The 26498-nt window shown below is 38.6% G+C and overlaps 5 protein-coding genes across 8 annotated transcripts in view; 1 reads left to right on the top strand and 4 right to left on the bottom strand.

Annotated features, from left to right (window-relative positions):
- The window catches only part of LOC133854791 (protein ENHANCED DISEASE RESISTANCE 2), a 29801-nt gene extending 26692 nt beyond the window's left edge, over positions 1–3109 (top strand). Inside the window, exons 20-22 of the mRNA XM_062291064.1 lie at positions 961–1056; positions 1198–1299; positions 2630–3109. Of these exons, the coding sequence (XP_062147048.1) occupies positions 961–1056; positions 1198–1299; positions 2630–2737 (306 nt within the window). The 3' untranslated portion in view covers positions 2738–3109. The remainder of the gene's footprint in view (positions 1–960; positions 1057–1197; positions 1300–2629) is intronic.
- A 744-nt stretch (positions 3110–3853) lies between these two features.
- LOC133854792 (UDP-glycosyltransferase 73C4-like) lies at positions 3854–5518 on the bottom strand. The gene has a single exon (XM_062291065.1). It carries the CDS (start codon positions 5461–5463, stop codon positions 4006–4008), a length of 1458 nt encoding a protein of 485 aa, XP_062147049.1. The 5' UTR covers positions 5464–5518; the 3' UTR covers positions 3854–4005.
- A 1304-nt stretch (positions 5519–6822) lies between these two features.
- LOC133854260 (probable UDP-glucosyl transferase 73B6) lies at positions 6823–8714 on the bottom strand. Its single transcript, XM_062290364.1, has one exon. The coding sequence runs from the start codon at positions 8558–8560 to the stop codon at positions 6989–6991; it is 1572 nt and encodes a 523-aa protein (XP_062146348.1). The 5' UTR covers positions 8561–8714; the 3' UTR covers positions 6823–6988.
- A 4914-nt stretch (positions 8715–13628) lies between these two features.
- On the bottom strand, positions 13629–15373 carry LOC133854658 (UDP-glycosyltransferase 73E1-like). The gene has a single exon (XM_062290903.1). The coding sequence runs from the start codon at positions 15205–15207 to the stop codon at positions 13732–13734; it is 1476 nt and encodes a 491-aa protein (XP_062146887.1). The 5' UTR covers positions 15208–15373; the 3' UTR covers positions 13629–13731.
- A 4421-nt stretch (positions 15374–19794) lies between these two features.
- Positions 19795–26401, bottom strand: LOC133854485 (protein LPA3). 4 transcript variants are annotated; one of them, XM_062290713.1, is made up of 11 exons: positions 26303–26401; positions 25974–26153; positions 25658–25705; positions 25517–25556; positions 25298–25398; positions 22789–22981; positions 22619–22717; positions 21876–21993; positions 21564–21692; positions 20219–20280; positions 19795–20123 (listed from the first exon to the last, which is right to left on the bottom strand). In XM_062290713.1, exons 1-9 carry the CDS (start codon positions 26369–26371, stop codon positions 21572–21574), a joined length of 969 nt encoding a protein of 322 aa, XP_062146697.1. In that variant the 5' UTR covers positions 26372–26401; the 3' UTR covers positions 19795–20123; positions 20219–20280; positions 21564–21571. The 4 variants fall into 4 exon arrangements, with proteins under 4 accessions (XP_062146697.1, XP_062146698.1, XP_062146700.1 ...); XM_062290714.1 differs by having other exon boundaries at positions 26339–26379; XM_062290716.1 differs by lacking the exon at positions 26303–26401 and having other exon boundaries at positions 25658–25745; positions 25974–26147.
- Positions 26402–26498: the final 97 nt, after the last annotated feature.

A 26498-nucleotide genomic window follows, 5' to 3' on the forward strand; every position in this document is an offset into this window, starting at 1 on the left:
CCTCTGCCTCCCAATTCAACTACGAGAGTTGTGTTTTTCATAAATTTCAGCATGCCTTCTTATTATTCCGAATCACTACTTATAGAATACAATATCAATGCTGTTTTGGCTATTGTCTTAATTCTAGGAATTCTTTCCTTATTTCTCTCCCTAAAAATCCTGCTATCAATCCCTTAATTACTGGAATACATAATTCCTTATTCTTAGGAATTTTCCTCCCACAAGTCGTGCTCCACAAGCACCGACTTGTCCCTTCTTTCCTAAAATACATCAGCCGCCACTTGGATTAGGGTTAGGGTTTGCTGCAGCTAGGGTTTCGTCATGTTGCTGCACGCGTTTGGGCCTCCTAACATAGGTCCGTAACATAGAATAACTGATTCTGTCATAACTACTTCAGTTTGCTTAAATGCTCAATTGTTTAGAACAACGGATCTAGATGCATTGCGTTCAAATGTCATGCTTGCTAAAATGGGAGAGAATGTGCATTTATCACCTTGAGTTGGTCATGGTTGGAATCTGATTCATCCATATGTTGAAATCCTAGTATTCCATTTTCTCCTCTTAAACATAGCCCAGGGCTGGCACAAACAATTAGATCATTGAAGTTGGCAGGCATTTGTTTTTCTGTATGCTTTAAGTCATCCCATACCACCTGTTATAAACAGTTCGATGCCTTATCATTGTTGCCCCTGTACCATGCATATGCACACGGCAGGACACTATTCAGTGAGAATAATTTTGCTTCACTTTTGCAGGGATCACCTTCTTTCTCTCTTAACTTGTGTAATTTTAAAGATTAAATATCACATATATGACAATACTCCTTGCGAAGGTTCTTGTGCCTGTTTTCTGCTTCTTTCCATTTTCTTCCTTGACTATATTCCAAGCCAAAACAATTAATATGGCAAACTATATCTTATATCATGCATCCTTTATGGATTTCAATATTGAATCATGCAGGGCTCATGGATTGTGCGCCAGAGTGTTGGGAGCACCCCTTGTTTATTGGGGAAAGCTGTTGATTGTAACTATATCCGTGGCCCTAAGTACTTGGAAGTAAAGATCCTTCAATCTCTCTAGTACATGTTTTTTTATTTTCCTTGTCAGCAATATTTTTAATAAATGATGCTATGGTGAATCTAGTTTGACACCATTATTTATGTTTATATGGTTTCACATTGTTCATCTTCTTTTCAGATTGATGTGGACATTGGTTCTTCAACTGTTGCCAATGGAGTTTTGGGGCTTGTAGTAGGTGTAATCACAACATTGGTGGTAGACATGGCTTTCCTTGTACAGGTACGTTTTTTTTAATTACGATATCTTCTCAACTTCAAATTTGGCATGAGGAGACTGCCGGCTAAAGTCATATATACAGTAACGTTTCACACATTTGAGCAAGCAATGAATTTTAATCAAGTGCAACCACTCTTATTGGTGCTGGCATAGTCCTACTCATGGCCAGTCAAGTTAAATGGGCATTCATGTAGCTCCCCAAATGTAGTAAACCACTTTTAACCTGGGTTTTAATTTTTTTTAGAGTAATAATTCAATGACTTCAAAATGTGTGTTTTTATTTAATGTTATTTCAATATCAGGATATTATATAAATGGGTTAGCTGGGCTCAAATTGCTTCTGAATTGGACACCTGCCCATGTTAGACCTACCCAAACATTTCTCTATTCATTAATGTTGCTACATATAATGTGGCTAAAAGAAGATGCAGCATGCAACTATGTTAAAAACACAAACTGAGGCCAAGAAAAATTTCAAGAGTTCATTTTTAATTCTTGGGTGTAGATGGTACAAATTGAAGGAATCACAATCGATGTATCTTTTTAAAACGCTCTATTCAACTAACTCTCTGCTCAAAGACTTTCATCTTCCCTGAATCCCATTGTCCCATGATATCATACCCACTTCATATTCCTATTGATCTCATTAGGACCTAGATGGTTAATCTGGGTATGAAGATCAGTTGGTCTTAGTCAATAAATATGGCTAGATTTAATTTTCTTTGATTCTTGTAATTTTAATGGGTCTCTCTGTTTGCTGGCCTTTGGTTGATACTTCAAAAGACCCACCTATATATCAGTTTGTGATAGAAGCAAGCAGATGCTGCCCAGAAAATACTCCAAATAGAAAAGTCTGTCGTGGAATCTTTTTATTTTGATATGTATTAAATTCATTAGACCTGTGCCCTACTACACTATACTCTGCTTTTAAGCAGCATCTAATGTTACGGTACAATATGTGAGAAATTTGTACCAATAAATGACACATTACTATTCAGAGGGAATATACTTCGTATTCTTTTGGATGAACAAAATGCTCTGACTTGAAATGGTATTGAGTTTTAAATTCTTTTTTGACATCAACTCCAAACATAATAATTGTTTCGAATGGAGATTTTTTAAAGGTAATACTGTCAAATTCTTTTCTAATTCTAGGTTTATTTGGTCAGTAATGGTGTCACAGTGGTGTGGGTGCGAAAAGAAACTAGGTGTCTTCTGATTTAAGGGTTCTTATTGTGCAGGACTTTGTATATTGGGATTTGTTTACAATTTTTACTCTTTCCTATATGTATCTCTTCCTGTGAAGTGGTTAGATGATTGTTTTAATCAACAGGCAAATACTACTGATGAATTGCCGGAGCGGCTGATTGGTGCTGTCCGCGTTTCTCATATAGAGCTTAAATCTGCTATAGTCCCCAAGCTGGACCTAGAAGCATCATGACTGACTGAGGTGTTTGACCTCTACTGAGTTACTCAAAATCATTTGTTTAGATATGCATGTATTCTATTCCATTTCCCATTAGATTGCCATTTTACATGGTACCGGAAAGCACATGTTATCATTGTTTTCCAATTAGATTTTTGTATAAAATAGTGAAAGAGAAGTGTTTTTTTTTTTTTTTTGTCCGCCTACAGTACTACTCTAAAATAAGCTTTACAGGAAAGGGTTAAATTGGTTTGTTAATATTTCTCTCATTGACCAATAGTTTTTTCTTTTCCTCACCCAATCATATGAGAAATGTTCGTGATATGCAAATTCATGCCAGTTTAAGGTGCCTTAATTTTAGTGTTTATACTAAAACACTTGGTTCTTTTTTCCATCTGGATCTAATTGTTACTTTTTGATGTGGGGTGGGGTGTTGTGTATATAAATATACAAAAAGGAGAAATCATATGTGATCTGTTCTGCTCAATGGCATGTAGAGCAAGTGGGGAGCTGTTTTCTTTTTTTAATTATATTTTGTTTTTCTCTTTCTCTTCGTCTTTATTGTCCTTTTCATTTCTAATTATCTAATTTCTTTTCCAGCAATGCGTTTTAACCTGCATCACTTCATTTTAGCTTCTGCCAAGTTAGATTTTGTCTTGTCCGAGTATCGCATAAGTTCGACAACGGCTGCATCAATACCTCTTTGTTTATAGCTGCTCTCATTACCCAATCTAAACCTACTGAGGCCCGCTGCTCGTAAGATTTACCCTTGTGATACATAGGTTTGAAGAGGCGTATTATTTAGCATAACTGCTTGTAATTGTAGTCTTGCATAATGGTGTGGGCGTTAAGACAGATACTGGAAAGGTAAGGATATCTGTAGTTGGCTGGAATCTTTCAAAGTGACCCTGCATCCCTCTCTTTTATGCTTGTGGAAAATCATTCAGTGGGTTTCGGGACACCTTTTAGAAAGTGAAAATACAGTTGATTGCATAGTCAACCTCTGATCATGGTGACATGGTTCTTAAAGCCCATTGTATTTGTGGCTCATGATTTGGGTCAAACCCTCTTAGCCTAAACCTGGATTCTTAACCTGGGCTGGTCCGGATACTGGGCATATCATGAAGTAGATAATTAAAAGACATCATTGTCACAACTGCAAGATTTACCTTAGTTATACAATACAATGCAAATGGATTGGAGAGAGTTCAAAGTTGAAACTCCCAAGTACGAGTTAATAACCCAACACGTGCTGAAGTTCTCAAGCTGGGTCTTATTCGGACTTAGGCTGCTTTTTGGTTGATGAAATCCTTAAACGCATCCAACGAGGCCAATGAGCTCGCCGGAAATCCTTGCTCAAACTGGCCACGAAGAATCTCCGACTGGCTTCTGATATCGCCGTCTGTCAGAACTTTCTCTATACCATGCAATATATCATTCTTCTTAACCTTATCAGCTGGATATCCCTCCGAGACCATGGTCCCCACCTTGAGATGGCTGACCACCAACATGGCATTGTAGTATTGGTCACCCCTTATGGGCCACGCCAAGAATGGGACCCCACGCACGATTGCCTCCACCGTGGAATTCCACCCACAGTGTGATACAAACCCACCCGTCGATGGATGGCTCAGTATCAACAGCTGTGGTGCCCACCCGTGTATTATCAAACCCCTCTTCCCAACTTTGCTATCCAACCCATGAGGAAAATACTCCTCTTGAGCTTCGACACCGCCTGAACCGGGTTGACCCGAATGTGTACCGCCTCTACCTGATTTTCGTTGGATTACCCATATGAAGGACCGGGTCGACTCCTCCAGTGCACCAGCCAGCTCAGGGTACTCCTCCGTTGTGGGACCCACCTCACTCCCAAATGACACGTACATCACCGACCCACGTGGCTGCTGATCCAACCACTCGATTATCTCATCCTCGGTGTAATTGGCTTTCCTGGGCCGGATCTCTCGGTCCCGGAGCAGCGAATCCGTCGACTGCCAATACTGATCCGGCAAGAGCGGGCCCACACCCCAGACGGGCTTCCGGGTCAACTTTGCCACGTAATCAAGAAACGGACGCTCCAGATCGTCGCACGTGTTGATCAATATCGCCGCCGAGCTTTCCACTTCTTCCACCCACGGAGCGGGTTCCCCCGGTAAAGGCGGGCCACGTGGCGGTTTCATACCCCCCGGTGGGCCCTTTTCGACCTCTTTAGCCGGTGGAGGGAGCCAATGACGACGTTGCTTTAGATCCGAGTACTTTAGGACCATCTCCTCCGGTAACCCGGGCAGGACCCGGACCTCCCCGGGTATCATGTCTCCAGGTCGGACCACCCACGCAGCATGCTGGACAGCCGCCCAGCACGCCCCGGAAGTGATAAACACCACCGTGGGCACACCAAACCTTGAAAAAACTTCCTGGTTCTTACTCATTATGTGGTCTAAGATAGCACATACGGGTCGGGCCGAATTAGGATCCCGTCCAGCCAGTAGAGTCTCGATGCCGTGACCCATCTGCTGGTGATTGCGGTGGAAAGGCGGGCTCGGGCCGGATCCGGTTGAGATGTGGGTGAGTTGGAAGAGAGGGGATTGGAGAAGAGAGGAGGGGACAGAGGAGGTTATATCGGAGTCGACGATGAGGGTGATGGTGTAGTTTCGGGAGATGAGGTGTTTGCAGAGCTCCATGCAAGGGAAGAGGTGGCCTTGCCCGTTTTTGGGCACCACAAGAATCTCACCGGACGGCATGTTTACTTTGGTTCAAAGCTCTTGGGACGCTGCTTTGGAGTTGTCTTAAAAGTAGCGAGTGTAATGTTGTATTTAAAGTCTATCCAATTTGGGAAATGACTTTTTTTTATTCTCCATACCCTTCTCCTATTTTTTTATTCTAAAAATTAATCTCTTATTATTTTTATTTTTTAATCATTAAATAGGTAAGACTTACAAGTATGAATTTAATAGATTCAAATTATTCAATAGTTAATTTTTTTAAATATATATATATATATATATATATATATATATATATATATATATATATATCCAAAAAACTCAAGTCTTTGAAGAGAGGTTTGGACCGTTTGGTACAACCGGCGGGAACGAGGAAACATTAGTGGGATGATAGCATTAAAGCATGATTTGTTGAAAGGGAAGGTTGTGGACCTTTTGGTCAACGAGAAATGGGATTGGGGATTATTGGGACCAGATATAAACTAGAAAGCAAATCTCCTTACTGGTACCAGATATTTTATAATTATTTGTTTAAATTTAAAAGAATTCAGGCAAATAATTGTGAGAGGTCACTTATAAAATTCATCGAATAAATAGTTGGACAGCTTAATTTTTATTTGATCAAGTGAGCTTCATAAATAATTTCTCATGATCCCGTGTCCAAATTTTTTCAAATTCGAACAAATAATTATAGAGAATTATAATTCCTACTTGCGTGGCTTTTGGTAGCAAAATCCTGCCATGGATATGTGCACCAGTATTTAAAGGCTACAATCCTGATGATTATGCTCTCTATTCTCCAGATTTCTCCTGTCCAAACACAAGATGATCGAAATGAATTTTTTTTTTTTTTTATCTTCTTTTTTTAAAAATAAAATAAAATAAAATCTTCCACGTATTGCAGCATGGAAAGGCTGGTAGCAGGGTGTCATGAAAAATGCTACACTTTCTATTTTTTTTTGTTTTTTTCTTCTTCTCAAAATTTGATCTGTGAATGATGTGTCTCAATTTCATATGATTTATTATTTTGAAAAATGTGTCACAATCTCATAGAATTTTCACACATCATTTGAGGACCAAATTTTTGAATAAAAAGTTGAGAAGTCTAGCATTTCTCATGTGTCATAACTAACTTTCTATCCAAGCAATCCCAGAGCATATTTTTGTTACCAAATGTTCTGTATAAGAACGTCAACTCCTTGATACAGAAATTTTGGTAGGAACATAAAGAGAATGGATCTAAAATTCGTTAGATGAGTTGGGATATACTAAGGGTAATCTATGGAGGCACAATTTTTGAAGTACAACTTGGAAAGAGATCTTCTTATGCATGGCGGAGTATCCATATGTCTTTTGATTTAGTGAAACTGAGATAGATTTTATACAAATAGCATGTCAATGCTCATAGAATAAATTCCAAGAAATATAACCAAAACAATCCAAGATTCTATGACTCCAAACATCATTGAGAAAACTCTACACGAAATTCTTTTTATTTATTTTTTTTTTTTTAAAAAAAAAAAATTTGAAAATCTATACTTAATTAAGCAGCAACTTTGTGGTTAATAAAATCCCTTAAAGCATCTAAAGCAGCCATTGAAGTGGGTGGAAAGCCTTGCTGGAATTTAGTGCTGAGCGTCGCTGCTCGCTTTTTCACATCTTCATCGCCCATCAGTTTCTCTATTCCCTTCACAATATCTTCCTTCTTAATCGTTTGCGACAAGTCATCAGCAATCATGTACCCCACCGCCAGATGGCTCACCACCAATTTGGCATTATAGTATTGGTCCCCCCTGATGGGCCACACCAAAAAGGGGACCCCACGCCCGATCCCTTCCACGGTGGAGTTCCAGCCGCAATGCGATAGAAATCCGCCCGTTGACGGATGGCTCAGTATCAACAGCTGTGGTGCCCATCCGCGTATTATCAAACCCCTTTCGCCCACTTTACTTTCCAACCCATGTGGAAAATAACCCTCTTCTTCGGCTTCTGGGCCACCCGAACCGGGTTGCCCCCCAATGAACGCACGTGGGGGACCCGATCTACCTGAACCGGGTTGGATTACCCATATAAATGGCCTGGTCGATGCTTCCAAGGCATCGGCTAATTGCGCGTACTCTTCCATGGTAGGACCCACCTCACTACCGAATGACACGTATAGCACTGACCCACGTGGCTTCGAATCCAGCCACTGGATCACCTCGTCCTCGGTGACGCTCGACCGTCGATTGGTTCTTATTTCGCGGTCGTGAAGAAGTGAACCTGCGGACCGCCAGTATTGCTCGGGCAAAAGCGGACCGACACCCCAGACCGGTTTTTCGATTTGATTAGCGATGTAGTTGATAAAGGTACGCTCCAGATCGTCACACGTGTTCATCAACAACGCGATTGTGCCCTCCGCCTCCTCCAACCACGGTGGCGGGTTACCAGGTTTGGGTGGACCCATTTTCCTCGGCCCAGAACCCGGTGGTGGAGGAGAACCAGCACCAAAACCCGGTGGTGGAGGAAAACCAGCACCCAAACCCGGTGGACCGCCACTGCCCGGTGGCGGCCCATGTGGCGGCCCATGAGGCCGTCGTTTGAGGTCCAAATACGTGAGCGCTATGTCTTCGGGTAACCCGGGGAGTAACCGGACCTCCCCGGGTCGAATATCTTCGGGGTGGGCCTTCCAAGTGGCGTACTCCATGGCCGCAGAGCACGCGCCGGAGGTGAAGAAAGCAACCGTTGGAATCTGGAATTTTTTGAAAACTTCAGAGGCCCAGCTCATCATGACGTCGAGGATGGCACAAACGGGTTTCAACGGGTCGGGTCGGTTCGAGAGGAGTTCTTCGAGGCCTGAAGCCAGCTGGGAGTGGTGTCTACGGTGCTGGATCATGGGGTCGGAGCCCGGCTGAGGAGGCTGAGGAGGAGGCGGAGGCTGAGGCTGAGGTGAGTCGATTTCGAGGATGTGTAGGAGAGGGTGTTGGCGGAAAGAGGAGGGGATGGAGGAGGAGAGGTTGGAGGAGATGACGAGGGTGGTTTTGAAGCCTCTGGAGGCGATGGGTTTGCATAGTTCCATGCATGGGAAGAGATGGCCTTGCCCGAAAAAGGGAAGGACCCAGATCTCCCTTGACATCTTTGGAAATGTACTTGTAAACCTTTTTGGCTGTGATCAGTTTTTCTTCTAGTCTGAGCCTGAGAGATTCCTCTGTTCTAAGAGATTTATAGAAGAGAGAAGAAGAAATCTTGCTCCCGAAGAAAACGATTCTGATACCGGTAGAACTGGGTTTGACTGGTAGGTGTGAGACAGCATATTGTGTAGCAGTTCATGGACGGTGGACCCTTTATACCACGCGTATCCAGACGAGGAAGGCCAGGTCGGTGCAGTTATTCGGAACAAAAAGCTAGGTTTGACTTGTTTCTTTCTTTCTTTTTCTTTTTCTTTTCTCTTCCGAAATTCTCCAAAATATATATATATATATATATATATATATATATATATATATATATATATATATATATATATATATATATATATATATATAATATATATGAGCACCTTCTGTCTGGTCATGATAGAAAATATGAGTTTTTTGCCCACCAATAATCAGTCGACACGTCAGCTAAAAAAATTAAAACAAAAAAAATTAAAATGTTGCTGATGTACTGAATCGCTTCTCTTCGTTATTTCTTCTTTTGTTCTTTTTCTTTTCTTTCACAGGGACACGATGAGGCAGAGGAAGAGAGTGGGTTCGAGAGGGGGAGATTGAGGGAGAGAGTGAAACAGAGAGAGAGATGCTGTCGGAGAAAGAAAGGATCCGATCGACAGTGGGCCAGCGCCGGAGGAGCAGGTCTGGTTATGGGTTGTCGACCGGTGGCTGGAGGTGCGATTTTCGGTGGCCATAACCGACTTTCGGCGAGGCAGGGACGGTCCGGCAGTTCCTATGGGGCGGGGTTGGTGCCGATCGGAGCTGAGAACGCCGGAGATGCGTTGAATGGGTTTGAGAGGGGGAGATTGGGAGAGTGAGATCGGGGGAGAGAGAGAGAGAGAGAGATGCTGTCGGAGAGAGAAACAGAGAGAGAGAGAGAGAGAGAGAGAGAGAGATGAACAGAGAGAGGATATCGGGGGAGAGAGTGAAACATAGAGAGAGATGCTGTCGGAGAGAGAAAGAGAGATGCCGAGAGAGAGAGAGGATCCGATCGCCGGAGGAGCAGGAGGCGACGTCCGGTTATGGGTCGTCTACTCGTTGTCGGAGAACTGACTTCCGGCGAGGCAGGGACGATCCGACAGGAGCTTTGCAAACTGAACAGTAATTGGAGGCTTTGGACCTTTTCTTGTCGATTGATTTGAGAAATGGAGGTTTTGCTTGTGTGTGTTTTGCATATTTTCATTTAGTGTAATATGCTGATGTGTCTGTTTTCTATTGGAGGGCATAAAGGGCTTGGTTTCTGCCAAGTCTGAACTGAAGTTATTTTCTATATATATATGTTTTTTATTATTATTTTAAGTACTACAGAAAATCAGAACATTATGGAACTTAAAAAAAAAGGAAGAGGTTTCCTTTCCCAAACAGGGAGGAAAGGAACTGGGGCTAAAAGATAGAGTGGAAATGCAACTAGAAAAGAATTTAGTCACGGCCAATGGCGGACCTAGGCTTGTAAAAATGGAGGGGCCAAATTGAAAAGAAAAAAAATTGAGGGGGCAAAATTAAAAAAATTAAAAAATAAAAGGGTAAAATTTTTAATTTTTAATTTTTTTTTTGGAAAAAAATTTTTTTTAGGGGAAAATTTTGGGGCTTGGGGGGGCCAGGGCCCCCCTGGCCTCCATGTAGGACCGCCCCTGGTCACGGCCCAATTTATTACATTATGGATACAGAAGTTTGCATTTCGATTAACTTGACTAATTGACCAACTAGTTGTAGATGGAATGAAGGATAGAATATGGGAAACAGTATATGATATTCTCCAGTCTTGCGTGATTTTTGGATTATTAAGAGCCAATGTAACTATAAGTTAGTCACCTTCGAAGATAACTGGAGACAGGTTTAAAGGGAGATCCAAATGAATTGCCAATAAGGCTGTAGTAGCTTCACCATAAACAGTAATACATGGCGGACTGATGATAGTAGAACAATGAATAATAGAACCTATTGAATCCCAACACACCGCAGCTTGAGCTGAAAAAGATTGGTGAATAGCAGTATCATAATTGGTCTTGTAGAATGGTGGACTAGGCTCCTTCCAAACAACTTGATGGGGAACTAGCTTATTGATCCAAGCCGAATGGTGGTTCTTGACAATCCTGTTAATAGTAGAAGATATGACTAAAGCATTTGGGACCAGCTCCTCATGAAGTGCTTTAGTCCTGGCATACCAAATTTGATCACATGCAACAGTAGCAAAAATTTGAAAAAATGGTGAATCTGATAAGAGGATCCCAATAGTCTCTGAATGCAGAATAATAGACAACCAATCTGGCATAGAGTTAATATGTAAAGCAATGCTATCCACTATGATTCAGGTTGAGCTTCCAAAGTGTTTTCGCTGTTGGTATGGGAGAGGTAGTCTGAGAACGAGTTGAGGTGAGAAGGTGATGAGCAAATTTTGTGGAAAAAAAACCAGAAGAAGAAGGGGTCCAAAGAAGAGAATCATTTGTGTTTCGGATACTTGTTTTCAGAATTTCTAAGACAGTAACTGGATGGAATAGAAAAGGAAGAATATTCATATTCCAAGTACGAGTGAAAGGGCAAATGAAATCTACAACTAATAGAGGGTAGAGATCAGGGAAAATTACGGACACGAGGCAAAGGCTTGAAATTAGAAATAGTGGGAATCCAAGGAGAAAACCAAACAGATAACTGGCTGGAAATATGTGGAATATAACACGCACCTAAGGCTAAAGAGAGGCACAATAGCTTTAATACAATTCCATATAAAAGATCCAAAGTTCAGAGGACAAGATAAGAGATTATCATATTTGATATGTTTCGCTTTGAAGAGAGAAACCCAAAGATTGTCATGATCTGAAAGAAGCTTCCATCTCAACTTTGTAATGAGAGATAAATCAATATCTTTCATAAGGCAAAACCCCAATCCAACCTTATCCTTTGGCAGGCATAAAAAGCTCAAGGATTTAAGAGATAAGTTACGAGATTTATCCTTAAGGAAACCCCACTATAAGTTTTTGAAGGCCATGTCCAATTGATAACAAAAATGATCAGAAAGCAAGAAAGAACTCATTGCATAGGACGAAATAGCAGAAGCAACAACCTTAACCATAACTGTTTTGCCTGCCAGAGATAAAGGTCTAGATCTCCAACCTTCAATTTTTCCCTAAACTTTATCCAGAATATCAAGAAAGGATGCATGGTTTGATCTATCAAATAGCATAGGAAGCCCCAAATGTTTGGCGCGCAGAAGTTGGAGTGGCCACATATGGAAGAATAGCCAGGATTCCAAAGATAGTAGAAGTATCTGTGTTCTTGCTAAAAATGATATTGGATTTAGAAATATTGATCGACTGTCTAGACCAGGAGTTATATTTATCCATACAAGTTTTAATAACAGTAGCTTCACTGGAAGTGGTCGAAGAAAGGATAACCAAATCATCCGCAAAAAGCAGGTGATTTAAAAGAGCACAGGAACGAGATATCTTGTAACCACGTAGACTGTGATGAAGCAAACGAGAGATAACCTCAGTTCCAATAATAAAGAGAAAATGTGAAAGAGGATCAGCTTGCCTCAATCCACGTGAAAGTCTGAAGTGTCCAAACGAGCTACCATTTATCAGAACAGAAAAAGATGAAGAAGATATGCAAATACGTATCCAATTTATCCATTTAGCATGAAAGCCTAGTTTATGCAAAATTGAAAAGAAGAAACTCCATTGTCAAAAGCCTTTTCCATATCAATATTGACAGCCATAAAACCTCCATGACCGCGCTTTGATTTGAGGGTATGTAGCATTTCATGTACCAAGATCGAATTGTCCTGGATAAGATGACCTGGGACAAAAGTAGTATGAAAGGGAGAGATAATATTAGGTAACAGTGGCTTGAGCTTATGAGCTAACAATTTTGATATAATCTTGTAAATAATATTGCATAAACTAATAGGACGGTAGTGCTGAACCGATGATGCTCCCCGTTTTTTTTTGGGGATTAGAGCTATGAAAATTCTTTAGTATTTTAATTGGGTTATATATCATACTAATGTAAAAAAAAAACTACCTCCAAGCTAGAGCCACGCTATAGGTCATTTGACTGCGATGGGTTTGGTGAAGTAATGATGTGGCTTTAAAGTTATTATTAGAGTTGAGATGGATAACTAATGAATTTAATCTAACGTTATTTTAAAGACACATCAATTTTAAGAGAATAAAAAGATAGTCTTTAGCATTACGCAGGTTTGGTGACCCATTGTTTTTTCTTTCTTTATTTCTTTAATTTTTTATTGGCATTTTTATTTTTTGATGTAGAAAAAAAAAAGTAAATTAAGTGGTAATTAATAAAATACATTAACCAAATTAAAAGATTGGGTGGTCATTAACTCATTGAGGTAAATTAAAAGAGTGAAAAGTAATTTCCTTTATATATATATATATATATATATATAAAGGAAATATCTTTCTTTTCTCCCAAGCTTTCATATTTGTGCAAGCCAACAAATTATTTCAGTATGATTGAAAATAAATGGTAGATCCAAACCAATATATCGTTTAGAAGCGAGGCGGTCCTTCTAGGACTTTGAGTTCAAAATGTCACTTTAACCCTATAAGTGACATGAAATGACAAAGAGAGAGAAAGGGGAGATGATATTGAGGACACCTTCCCCATCACCTTTTATTAATTTTTTAATAAAAAAAATAAAAAAATGTTCTTTGATGCGGCTTCTTTTGATTTTTTTTTAGTTAAAAAAACTAAACGGGTTGGTGGTGGCGGTTTGTTGTCCCCATAAATCATTTCCTAAGAGAAAGATGGAGATAATGAAATGTGGTGCGTTGAAACATTCGTTTTGTTTTATATATATAGCGATTAGCAGTTATAATTGTTAATTGTCTCTTTCGAGACCGCTAACCCTACTTCGTCATATGCGGTTAACGGTTAGCGAGTAATTTCAACGCTACTCACAAGGAAGGGTTCGGCACCCGACCACAGAAGCTCAAAGAGGTTCAATTTATTAGGAAGAGTAGACAAAATGTCTCAAAGCCAATTAATCCATAGATTAAACCAAGCTTTCAAACAGTAAAAGGCGGATAAACAAGGTAGACTTAAGACTTTATTACGAACAATCGCATACAAAGTGATTTTATTTATTTAAGATGCCTTTCTTTTGGATAATAAAATCCCCAAAAGCATCCAATGCAGCCTCCGAACTCGCCGGAAACCCATTCTCAAACTTAGAGCGAAGCCTTGCTGCCCTTTCATGCATCTCTTCGTCCCCCATTACCCTCTCAACTCCTTTCACAATATCCTCCTTTTTCACCATTTCCGACAAATCTTCAGCCACCCTATACCCCACCTTCAGATGCTTCACCACCAACGTGGCGTTATAGTATTGGTCACCCCTTATGGGCCATGCCAAAAAGGGCACCCCACGCCCAATCGCTTCAGCCGTCGAGTTCCACCCGCAATGTGATAAAAATCCACCCGTTGATGGATGGCTCAGTATCAACAGTTGTGGTGCCCATCCGCGTATTATCAAACCCCTATCACCCACTTTACTATCCAACCCATCAGGAAAGTACCCTTCCTCCGAAGAACCGGGTTGACCACCGCCAACGGGTTTCGATCTGCCCGACCCGTGTTGTATGACCCAGATGAACGGTCGGGTTGACTGTTCTAACGCACTGGCCAATTGTGGATACTCCTCCATAGTGGGGCCCACCTCACTACCGAAGGCAACGTACAGTACCGATCCACGCGGCTTCGAATCTAACCATTGGATCACCTCATCCTCCGTGTAATTAGAGCGGCGGGAATTCTGTCTGATCTCACGGTCACGGATTAATGCATCCGACGACTTCCAGTACTGCTCAGGCAAGAGTGGGCCCACACCCCACGCCGGCATCTCCATCTGATTGGTCATGTATTCGAGGAAGGGACGCTCGAGATCGTCACACGTGTTGAACATCAACGCGACTGAGCCCTCCACTTCTGGGACCCAAGGTGGCCGGTCACCCGGCTTGGGCGGACCCCCTCCTCCTCCACCCGGCGGCCTGTTCGGACCGGAACCAGGGGGACCGCCACGTGGAGGACCCCCAGGTCGTCGTTTAAGATCCGAACACGTTAGACCCATCTCTTCGGGTAACCCGGGAATTAAACGGACATCGCCCGGTTTGACATCACCAGCCTGGGCCTTCCACGCGCCCCACTCCATGGAGGCGGCGCACGCGCCAAACGTGAAGAAGCCGATGACCGGGATGTTGAATCTCCAGAATACCCCTTTGGTCCAACCCATCTGAAAGTCGATGACAGCGCAGATAGGAGGGGGCAAGTCGGGAAGCTTGGAGCGGCCAGCGAGGTGGGCCTCGAGGTCTTCGGCGGCCTGCTGGCGGAGCGAGTCGGATCTGGGCATGGGAGGGCCCGAAGTCCCGGCGATGTGCGCAATACCAGTGAGTGGGTTTTGAGAAAAGGAGGAGGGGATGGAAGAAGAGAGAGTGGAAGGAATGACGAGGGTAGTATGGTAATTTCGGGAGGAAAAATGCTTGCAGAGCTCCATGCATGGGTGGAGATGACCCTGCCCAGAACCTGTAACAACAAAGATCTCACCTACACCTACCATGTTTGCTTGCTTCTCTTCGGGGAGTGATCACTGATATATTATTAAGGTCGGTCGGAGCAGTTGTTTATATATACGGAACGGAAGAGGATCAGCGAAGAGTGGGAGGAGTGTAATTACAGAGGAAGTAAACGTTCTTTTGACTGGTAGCTGAGCCTCTGCAATTACATAAAAGAAGATGGTGGGGTTCATTCAAGAAAGTAACAATATATAATGAGGGCATGAATGAAATCTTTGTCGTTTGGTGGGCCGCAACTAGAATTTATTCTGGCCCATCCTTTTTCTATTATTCTCATCTTTTTCTCAATGTTTTGGAAAAGATACCTCCTCCATCTTCTTTATCCCATAAGTTAGATTTATCTTTCTTTTCGTTCTTTCTAAAAGTATTCAAAAAAAAAAAAAGAAAAAAAAAAAGTAAAAGTAAAATTACACTTCAATTGATAATCATTTGATAGAGATAGTTTTTTTTTTTTTTTTTTTTTTTTTCATCCATAAAAATTCTAGGCTTTCTAGCATTAAAGTTGATAAAAAATAAAAAAAAAAATACGCATGTACAAAATATTTACTTAAAATACCGAAATTGTCATTTTATTGAAAATATCAATTAAAAAAAAAAGTAAAAGTGACATACGAGGAATTTAAGTATTTAAAATAAAAAATTTACACCTGCAAAAGTTACAAGGACAACTTTTTCATGCATTTTAATGCCAAAGTATAATGGAGAGTGAAACTTGTAGTAAAATAATAGTTTGAAGGAGTTCAATATAATAAATAATAGTTTAAAAATGTTTTTCTTTTTTTAAACATATCCACACAAAAAAAGATAAGGAATTCGATTTGCTCTTGTACATTGTGTGTACACACAATAATAGTATAAACAAAAAAAATGGATGTATAAGGATCGAATCGAGTACATATAAGTTCGAGTTACCTAATGAACAAACTTAAATTTCTATTTATAATTTTATATGAGTCGAGTTAGACTTGTTTATGAATAATTTAAAATACTCCAATAAAAGAGAACAGACCATGGGTTCAATTTTTCAAAAATGATAAACCCATGGCATGAGATGAATTTACAAAAGAAATATGTAAAAAATGTCTTTTAAATTGATGTTAATTTAGTTCATCAACTCAAGCCAACAGTACAAAGGAAGAAGTGCAGCTCTCATGATGAAAAACTAACCATTGGGTAATTATTAGATAATTCTCCTTCTCACATTATATTCAGAGTAAATAGTCCACCATAATTTAAAGACAAGATCATATGATGAAAATTTAAAGAAATTAGAGCTCTCCCCACAAATGACAACATTCACAAACGGTCAAATTACCATTTGTCTCAAAAGATTAAGTTTATAGGAATGGGTAAATTTAATCACTATCAATACTTTAACACTCCCCCTCACGTGTAGGCTCAAACTACCTTTTAATAGGTGAAGCCTAACACGTGAAATATTTAATTGAAATAGGGATAAATGACGTAGTCAAGGTTCGAACTTAAGACCTTTGGCTATGATATCATGTTAAACCATCACTTTTCTTAAAAGCTTAAGTGTAATACTCCGGTTCCATATTTGGAAGAGATGAATAGCTCACATAGAGTGAGTGATTTTATAAAGATACTCATGGGTGTTAAGTCTCATATTGCCTAATTACTAGGTGAAATTGAGCTTTATAAGGGATTATAGGAAAAGCTCCAATTTGACTAATCATTTTGGGGTGATAATACAAATCTAGCTAACGTTTTTTCCTGGGTCGTTACAAATGGTATCAGAGCCATTGTCCAGCCTGAGACGGGGGAGCCAAAAGTGGACAATATTAGATCATTGAGGTGGATTGTTACATTAAGTTTATAAAAATAAGTAAATTTAATTACTTAATCAATACTTTAACACTACAAAAGATACATTCTCGTGAAAATAATAACATAACAACAAAGCTATGTACTAAAGCATCAAGCCTAAACTTCATTTACAACATCAACCTCAACGTGGTTGTTGAGGATAACCCGGAATTCCCGATACGACCACGTTCTATATGAGCTCATTTCTATTTGTATGAATTGAGTTAGACTTGCTTATGAACAACTTTGTTCATTTACAGCCCTAAGTGAGTCCACACCGATAATCTAATAAATGCAAATCTTTAAAGTAATTTGGTTTCTTTGGGATGGATAGAGAGTGGTTATTAAGAGCTAATACTCATTTGCTTTAATTAAAAAAAAAATAAAATAAAATAATCAATTGCTTTGGGATGACAATGTAAGAGATTTTATATTCCTTTCACCCAATAAGTTTGGCGAACGTTTTTGTCTTTGTTTTCACTTCTTCCAAAAATATTCAAGATCCATTCAAAACTATTACCAAACAATTTTTAATTTTTATTTATTTATTTTTTCATTTATCTCTCAAACAAAATTCAAATCTCATTATCAATCACTTCTTATTTATATTCAAACAAAAAACTCACTACCCATCTCTTTCTTTCTCCTCTAAATGCTTTTCTTAATGGCTTTACAGTCTGACCAATGAGTTTTAGCTCAAAAATATTTATTTTCTTTGTACCACCTTGAAGGGCGAGGTTGTGGGTTCATGTATCAGTGTAACTTACCAATATAAAAAAATATAGCTTCACGTCCTAAATCAAAGTTTAGGGTTCAAGAATATTGTGTAGAAGACTAAACTAATTAAAATGAAATTTTATATTAATTCTGCTACAATTCAGATAAATTTTATAGGGAAAAAGATTGAGGAATATTGATAGGGAGATTGAAGTTGTGATAAGGTTACAAGAACACATTCCCTTGTAACATTTTCCCCTCATCAATTGGAGGGGGGGGGGGGGGGGGGGGGGGGGGGGGGGGGAAAGTTACAAGAACACATAGATTGAGGTTGAAGCTCATTATTTTTAGGAAAAAAAATATTTTCACCTGAGTCAAAATAAAAAATGTGAAAAAGATTTTACGTTGAAACAAATGTTGCCCATAACAAGCTTAGTATAATGAACGTTGAAACAAATGTTGCCCATAACAAGCTTAGTATAATGAATTACATTATTATTCATGCATGGTACATTCCAAGACGTGAAATAAATACCTATGTTAGATTACATGCCTTCCTTATTGTTGGGGAATTATTATCCCCTAGGCCAGGTGGGCCTAGATTATGCACCCTTGGAACATGCGCCTAGATTGTACTCTTGGGTTGTGCGCAAGTCGGGCATGACTAAGATCCTCAGCATTTATTAGGATCTTCAGCATCTATTAATCAATCAAATTAAGTCAGAAAGCCATGACTGGTCATTATTCACATTACACAATTACAGGACCTCCTCTACATGCCAACCAAGAAAAATGGGCCTATATATACAATCTAGTGATCTGGTTAAGGGTATCTCATCTAATTTGAGCTCTCTCTCTCTTCTCACTCTCATGGTTCTTTACTGACTTAATCATCGAAGGAGGCTCCGCCGACCAACTCTTGGCGGGCCTTTGCTATCTTGTAGGTCACTGACAAATGAGCGAATCTGAGGCTGCCACGTCACTAGACCAAAAAAATGCATCAACACTTGTGATGTACGCTACATACGAGGAGCCAATAGTTGATAATGAGAAACCAGCACACTAAGGCTCTATTTGTTTTGACGTAAAATATTTTTTGACATAAAATATTTTTAGTTAAAAAACAATTTTCAGGAAAACTACTGATTTTGTAGGTTTGTACTGAAAAATGTGAAATTATTAACATTTAAATTCCCAAACAAAGCTTGCTTAACTAGTCTTTAAAGCCTTCTCATCCTCTCACCCAATTGAGCATGCATAGTGCATACCTATGTATTATCTCAAAGGTTAATGACTCAAACTCAACCAATCTAATCATACTCATTATTTATAGTTCAATCGGAAATGAGTTGTACAAACCTTGCAAATGTAGCCGTACTCACTCTCTTTTTCAACATCTTTGAAAGTTGTCAATTAAAATCCATGCATTGCTAGCATTGGAAACTCATAAGCGAGTTACGACCGAGAGGTATGCATCTATGCTAGGTTGGAGGGCAGGCATGGGGGTTGGTGGCGGTTACGTTGGTGGAGTGGCTTATCGGCTGGAGAAAAGGGTGGTGTCTGGGGCGGCTATAGTGTAGTTATTCGCCAAGAGAGAGGTTTGAAGACGAAAACGTTTTATGCCTTAAAAGATGTAAACCGTTTTACAAAAATCTAAAATTTTATAGTTCACCAAAAATATTTTTCAATTGACCAAGTTTTTCAAGCACATTTATTTAAACACGCAAAGATATTGAAAAAGTTTTTACGTTGAAACAAATGGAGCATAAGTATTTATTCAAAATAATGAGTCAATATGCAAAAAGCAAGATAGTGTTGGTCAGGGGAGAGGATAATACTAGAATTGATGATTCTAGGGAGGTCAAAGAAGAAGTTTGAGGAGCTTCTTGACAAGTCCTGCAAGAATGAGTCAATGACAAATGATCTGAAAGTCCTTGGGAGGCTTTGGCTAAGAAACTCTAACAAATCCCAGGCACTCCATTCATACTATCAATTGAAACCAGACTCATTCCTCAATGGGGTAGCAGTCAACAAGAAAATGGCTTGTTTGATTTTCACATCTTTCAGAGTACTACTCATTGTATCAATAATATTCTTGTATTGAACTTAAATTACAAGTAGTAATATGTAATGTAATGATACCTTTTGTTTTTATATTAGTATCACAATATCACTAATGCCTCCGGTATTTACATTTCAAAAACCAATAAGCAATTCCAGTTTCTCTTCGCATAGATTTTTCTGCCATACCTTATCATTTATACTACACAGAAGAATGATGTGGCTTGAAGGTAATTTCATTCTTCTGAATAGAACCCTGTACAGTACTCTAAGCAACTTCCATGCCCATCTTTTGCTGTGACACAATGTTTGATTCATATTGAGTAATTAAATTAATATAAACAGAAAAGAAGAAGCAAGACTGTTAAAACTTGCAGATGTCAGCAGTACCTTAGTCAGGTTTTGTCCCAACAACTAGGTCTTATTTGAAGGGACTTAATGCTTTCAAGGTTCTGCATAGAAATCAAAAGATTGAGTCATGAATATTCAGCTGGATCACTAAACACATGTAACTTAAGGCTCATTGAACAATATGTATAACACACCTCAGACCATTATGCAGACAAAGAGCTCTTACATCAGGAGCCAATGGAGACCAAAAACTAAGTGGCTAAAAATTGATAGCTTTTGGATTTCCAATTTCAACAATCAGGTTCTTTAAGTTTTGTCATACGCCACGTGTATCACATTTGACATGGCAGGAGTCAGCAGGTGCATGTCATCTATGAAAAAAAGAATCCGTGTGAATTGACTAAACAAAAACTTGTGCGAATTCACTCAATTGTTTGTGTGAAGGCGTGAAAGACCCAACCCCTTTCATGTGCCATCTATCTTCTCCTGCGCCCTTTTTCCTCATAATTTGTAATAGTGCTCCCTTTCAGTCCATTGGTGGATTCAATCTTTTGTGCCTTCTTAATTGGCTGATCAGAATTCTTTGCAGTTGAAGCTGGGACAATGTTTGTCTGGTGCTTTGCTTTCAGCACCTCATAAGTAGCCTTGTTTCTTTCCTTGGAATTTGGATCCTCTCCCTTTCCTTGAAGGTGTATATTCAAGGTTTTTTCACTTTCAGTGGTTACCTGACATATAGCACAAGTACACTCTTTCTGGACATTCTTAGTTACGGCCTACGGGTATATCAGGACAATTCCATTGCTACATATGATCTTTCAGAAGTTGTTGCAAAAGAACATGGCCAGCACAGGGAAGAGGTTGGGTCTTTCACGTCTTCACACAACAGTTGAGTGAGAATTTACATGGATTTTTGTTTAGTCAATACACGGATTTTCTTGTGTTCTTTTTTTTTTTTTAACCGAGGATGACATGGCACTTGCATTAGGCTCCTGACGTGGGTGCTGACGTGTCAAATGTGACACGTGGCAGATGACAAAATGTTGATTTTGACGGTAAAGTGACGGAATGACCTATTTGAAATCTGGACAAAACCTAAGAACCTGATTGTCGAAAATCGAAAACCCAAGAACTAAATGAAAATCAGACGAAAACTTAGGGGCTAAATATAATTTTTTCCAAGATTTTATTCTACAACAGTAAATTATAAAATAGTAATAATAATACTAACAACAACAACAACAACAATAGTACTAATAATAATTTTCTTGTCCTAATGATAGCATACTTTTGACATTATATTCTGTAAGATGGGCAGGTCAAAGATATAAAAGAGACACGGAATTTCTTGAATAATGTAACACATCAATGTAAAATTGCTATGTACCAAATATGTCATGCTGGCGTTAGAATATCCAATGCAACTTCCTTCAGGGATGGCATTACTTCCTGCTGATGCAGACATTTGTATTTATTTCCCACTCGTCTAAGGACCTTCCACGGACCAGGGTAGCACCTAATGAAATTTTTTTAAAAGATTAAAAAAAATAAAACAATTAAAATTACTGTTGAATGCAACAGTTAAAGTGGAAAACATCTAGGCAACTGCAAGTAAAAGAAAACAAAAATAAAGCACTATAAAAAATAGCAATTCCACTATATAAAGCTATGTAATTTTCAGTTGTTGGCACTAGAAGACCTGAAAAGGGTTCCTCCATTGCGTCCCTTGAAGTTGTGTATGTAATATATAGTCTCCATCATAGGCAGGAGGGTCTTGGAAAGTTTGGCCAGCTTCGGGTAGAAGAAAGGTGGATAATCTTAATTGTTTCAAGGATAATTGGTGTCTGAAAAGAGAGAAAAAAAGGCACCGAATAAACCTGCAGATAGTAACATAATGTCTAAATCATGGGCAGGAAAGTCTTGGAAAGTTTGGCCAGCTAAGAGTAGAAGAAGGGTGGATAAACTTATTTCATTTAAGGACAATTGTTGTCGAAGTAAAGCAAAAACGGCACTATATAATCCTGCAGATGGACCAACTTGCTTCTCAGACTTCCTTATGCTGCACCATAAAACTTAATTGACTATTCATAATGATTCCTTTTCCAATTTGGGACAAATCACAGGTAAGTTTCAACGGGCACCCATTCGGTACTACACGATTCTCTCTAACCTCTAAAGCACAATCAAGAGTGGAACTTCATCCAAAAGAAACAAAAACCTTTATTTTCGACTTCTAAATCACGATGGTGCTTTGCAAGAGGAATTCAGAGCACCAATCACGAACAATAAGTAAATTGACTACTGATGACTTTGGTAAAACCCAAATATATTGGTCTGTATCAAAAAACTGTTACCTAGCATCCAATCCGCACAAATAACCGAGCATACTAAATTCAAGGTCAAATATATATATATGAACCATGTAAAATTGGCAAAGGATACATCCAGATCTTATACGGTCAAGTTCTCCATTGAAAATTATCAGTTTTCTGGCAGTGTTCTCGACAGCTTCTTTGTAAAGCTCTTCTACCACAAGCATTTCTGAAAGGCAAGAGGATAAGAGACATAAAACTTATGGAGTGATACAAAAAAGAAGGGATATTTGAAGCTACCATTGACATTAAAATATGGATAGGCGACCAAGAACAATTCATCTTCGAGCTGCACACGATCTTCCATTTTCACCTTTTCGAAAAAACCAAAATCCTCAAAAAATGATGGCTTCGTCAAATAGTCCAACTTAAAGGAGGCTCCTCCAAAGGCTGATTGTCTTGCAAATTTAACTTCACTTGCCTCCGGGAAAAACTGAAAATAATTTATGCTAAGATTTGTATAAATAATTTAGATGCTAGAATTAAATAAAGCCAATGAGAAACAACAAAGAAACCATAAAATGATTACCCAGATTCAGATATCAGATAAAAAGCATAAGAGAATCTTAAACAAGACCAAGGACTGAAGCTATCGTATTGGTAACTACACATTAAGCAATAAGGTCAACCTCATAAATAAAAAGCCTTGGACCAATTGCCCACCAAACCTTTGGCCCTTCCCAAGGCTAAATTTCTTCTGCAATGAATGCTAATCCCCACAATTAATCTGACATTTGCAATCCTAATTGTTGACCTTTAGTAGAACATATGAAAAACAATGGAGAAATAAAAAGCCAAAAAGGGTCATATGAGAAAGCAAAAAGCCTTATATACTTTTTCTTTAAGAAAAACTATTAAAATCGAGCCATGGCTCTACCATTCTCTTCATTATGTTTTGATTCTGTTATTTCCATCATTCCTATACAGGAAAAAAAAAAAATCCTTAAAACCATTTTGGGTTTACTTAAGTAGGAAAATTCGTAGATTCAACAACATGTATTAACTAACGTAATGCTAAAGTAATCTAATGTTATAGTTTGTATAAACATACACAAATTTGGTATAGAAGCAGAAGAGAGAAGAGGGGCAAGTACAAGTGAAAAGAAAAAAAGGAAGAAAAAGACCCAATCCCAGCAGCCAGTTAGCTAATTAATTAACAATCCAATTTGATAGCACCTCTTCAAAAGTCAAAAACCTTTTTAAGTTGGCCTCTTAATAGCTATTTGTTCTTTATGTAAAGATTCCATACATCATCTTTGCCACTGCCATACCCCAAAAAGGTAGCAGCTGCACCAAACACAGAGCAACAAAACTGTCATACCACTCTTTAGCACTTGATCTATGATTAATGGTTTCAAACTAAACATATCCTTGCTAACTTGGCCAAATTCCTTGCAGGAACCATCTGTTTCATTTCTCTTTTTCTTTTGGGTTGCAGAAAAATGTTAGAAGTACCACTTCCCCACCCAAAGGCCAAAACCTCAACTACAGCCTCTGGTAAAGGAAATTTCAATAGCAACACAAACCAAACGGAACCTCCCTCTCCTAAATCCACAGTATTACCTAAAACATGAAAGATTTCACCAGGAAATTCATTGTTGTCAATATCCAATAAGATTATGAGGAACCTGATATGGACCAAATTTAACTCATACCAAAACCTCTATGCTACTAATTGTGATGTTGAAGCAAGTTGACAAAAATAAGGAAATGGCTGGATTCTTTAATCTTAATATGACAAATAGGAATGAGCTAAACTAGTTAAGTAACGATAATAACTGATATTGGGTGAGTTAAAGCCTTAGGATAACATAGAACAGTTTATGCCTTCAAAACTGATAAAAGAGGGAAAATCATGCCATCTACAGTGGGATTTAATTTATGCAGAAATCTTGAGATACAATTTTTAGATGACGCTCACAGTGTATACTACATTTACAGTTCTATGTGCAAGGTTCAGTCCTTATTATATCAATCTTCTCAATAATTTATCTTTTTTTGATTCTTCACTATATATATTTACTAATTTATATAAGACTGCAATAGAATCAATTATAAAGTTCATCAGGAATATAATCCATGCCAGCAGTAATTTTTTTTTTTTTGCAGAACCGATATTCCCTTTCGTCTTTCTTGAATGTTGGTCAAACATTCATATAATAAGGAGATAAATTATTTTGCATTTCATGATTCAACGTTACATGTTAACTGACTAAGTCATTCTCAATTCCCAGAGCATTGAAAGATCAAAAGTATTGAAGAAATGAGCCTTTTCAACCAGACGAAAAATATAGAGCAAGAGAAAGAATTTTAAACAAAATAATCTCATAAAAATCCTAAAATGACCTCATCTTAAGCCATTTCAAATATATCTAGTGTCAAAAATATAAAATATAAAAAATCACTTGTCTTAGTGCCATTGACCAATATTTAAATTCATTTCAAAACCAATGTGAGTTTCTCTTAACTGATAAAGAGAGCAACTATCTTCATATTGGGAAGCTTATTGCAATGGATAAACAAGAGATGCAAAGCAGAAAAAAAGAAAAAAAGAAACTATCTTCTTTGATTTGTAATTCAAACAATTCCCAGGTCAGGTTTAATGACTCCCATATCTTGCCGTTGCCATTGAAGCCAGACATTGATCCACGACAACAGCCTACTGTGTAACAGTGTTTCTGGTGTTCTATCTTCCAAAAGGAAAATTACACGGGGGAGGGAGAATACTGCTCTAAATCAAGGAACTTACTATTCTGGTCCGTGTAGCTTTCTCTGGACTTATGAAGCGGTCACAGAATTCACGAATCAATTGCATGCTTCCAGTCATTTCTATTCCTCCTTCACCATCACCTGATATAGAGTTACGTAGATTTATAGTCGATAAAATTTATATGGGAGCAATGGACTATAGATTGCAAAGAAAAATGACAAAAAGAAACAGAAAAATCAGAAGGCCAATGTAGAGCACCTGGTACAGATTCAAGTCCAGCCGTAGGGAATTCAATCTCCTGTAATAGATACTTTTTGGTCACAAACTCTAATAATCCTAAAATATCCATTAAACTCTTCATTTTTTCTGTCATTGGAGAATTACCCAGTTCTAACTCACCATCAACTGTCTGTTATCCTTCAAAGCCAATTCAGTTGCATTTCTGGCCTGTCCATTGTTAGATGCCCAAAATTTACAAATTTTAGTTCTGCAATAGCCACTACAGGTAAAATAAATAAATAAATGAATAAAACGAAACCCAATCAAATTAAAGATTCCAAGAGGTTCCCATTGAGTATTCTTCATCCATTTTTGATTAAGCTTTGACTATACATCTTCAAGTTTGATTCATTGATGAAAACATAGAGTAAATCTAGAATTAAAAGACACAAATTACAAATTACATGGCACAAGACAGATAGTAATAGAAGATTACTTGGTCAAGAAGCTCAGAATAATCACTAGGAAATGGCACATCAACGCCAACCGAGACACTGCTATCCCCAGAAAGCGAATTAGCCACGAATTTGAGACTTCTAGACACCATCAATGCGGTGACTCTTGGACGACCAATATTCCCATCATTATTCATTGGAAAAGTACCGGACTTAACAATCTACAGTTTGTGAGAGCAAATCAGTTACGAATAAATACAAAAAAAAAAAAAAAAAAGCTTTATAAATTATAAACCTCAGAAGTTTACTTAAAATGATATTTTCTAAGCAACCAAACAGCAATGAAGAGAAGAGAAGAAAACTCTCTCGCCTTTGGAGTTGGAAGAGAAGGAAAAGCAATCGAAACCTTGGAAGTAATTGCAGTACTGGATAACGGCATTTTTGAACCACTTCTCAGTGCGTGCGTGAGAAAGATCATGGTATGCTATTGTTTATATTATTATTATTTTTTTAAAAAAATAAAAAATAAAAAATAAACTTCACTCCTAACTTAAAACTTTCGTTAT

Source organism: Alnus glutinosa, chromosome 13 (assembly GCF_958979055.1).
Source record: "Alnus glutinosa chromosome 13, dhAlnGlut1.1, whole genome shotgun sequence".
Lineage (NCBI taxonomy): Eukaryota > Viridiplantae > Streptophyta > Magnoliopsida > Fagales > Betulaceae > Alnus > Alnus glutinosa.

Excerpts from the sequence above, each read along its gene's own strand:
- LOC133854792 (XM_062291065.1), bottom strand. The coding sequence starts at position 5,463 with ATGCCGTCCGGTGAGATTCTTGTGGTGCCCAAAAACGGGCAAGGCCAC.
- LOC133854260 (XM_062290364.1), bottom strand. The coding sequence starts at position 8,560 with ATGTCAAGGGAGATCTGGGTCCTTCCCTTTTTCGGGCAAGGCCATCTC.
- LOC133854658 (XM_062290903.1), bottom strand. The coding sequence starts at position 15,207 with ATGGTAGGTGTAGGTGAGATCTTTGTTGTTACAGGTTCTGGGCAGGGT.
- LOC133854485 (XM_062290713.1), bottom strand. The coding sequence starts at position 26,371 with ATGCCGTTATCCAGTACTGCAATTACTTCCAAGGTTTCGATTGCTTTT. Across the intron at positions 25,706-25,973 it reads ATTCTGAGCTTCTTGACCAA|GCCAGAAATGCAACTGAATT; the intron begins GTAATCTTCTAT and ends AACAATGGACAG. Across the intron at positions 25,399-25,516 it reads TGGACTTGAATCTGTACCAG|GTGATGGTGAAGGAGGAATA; the intron begins GTGCTCTACATT and ends ACTCTATATCAG.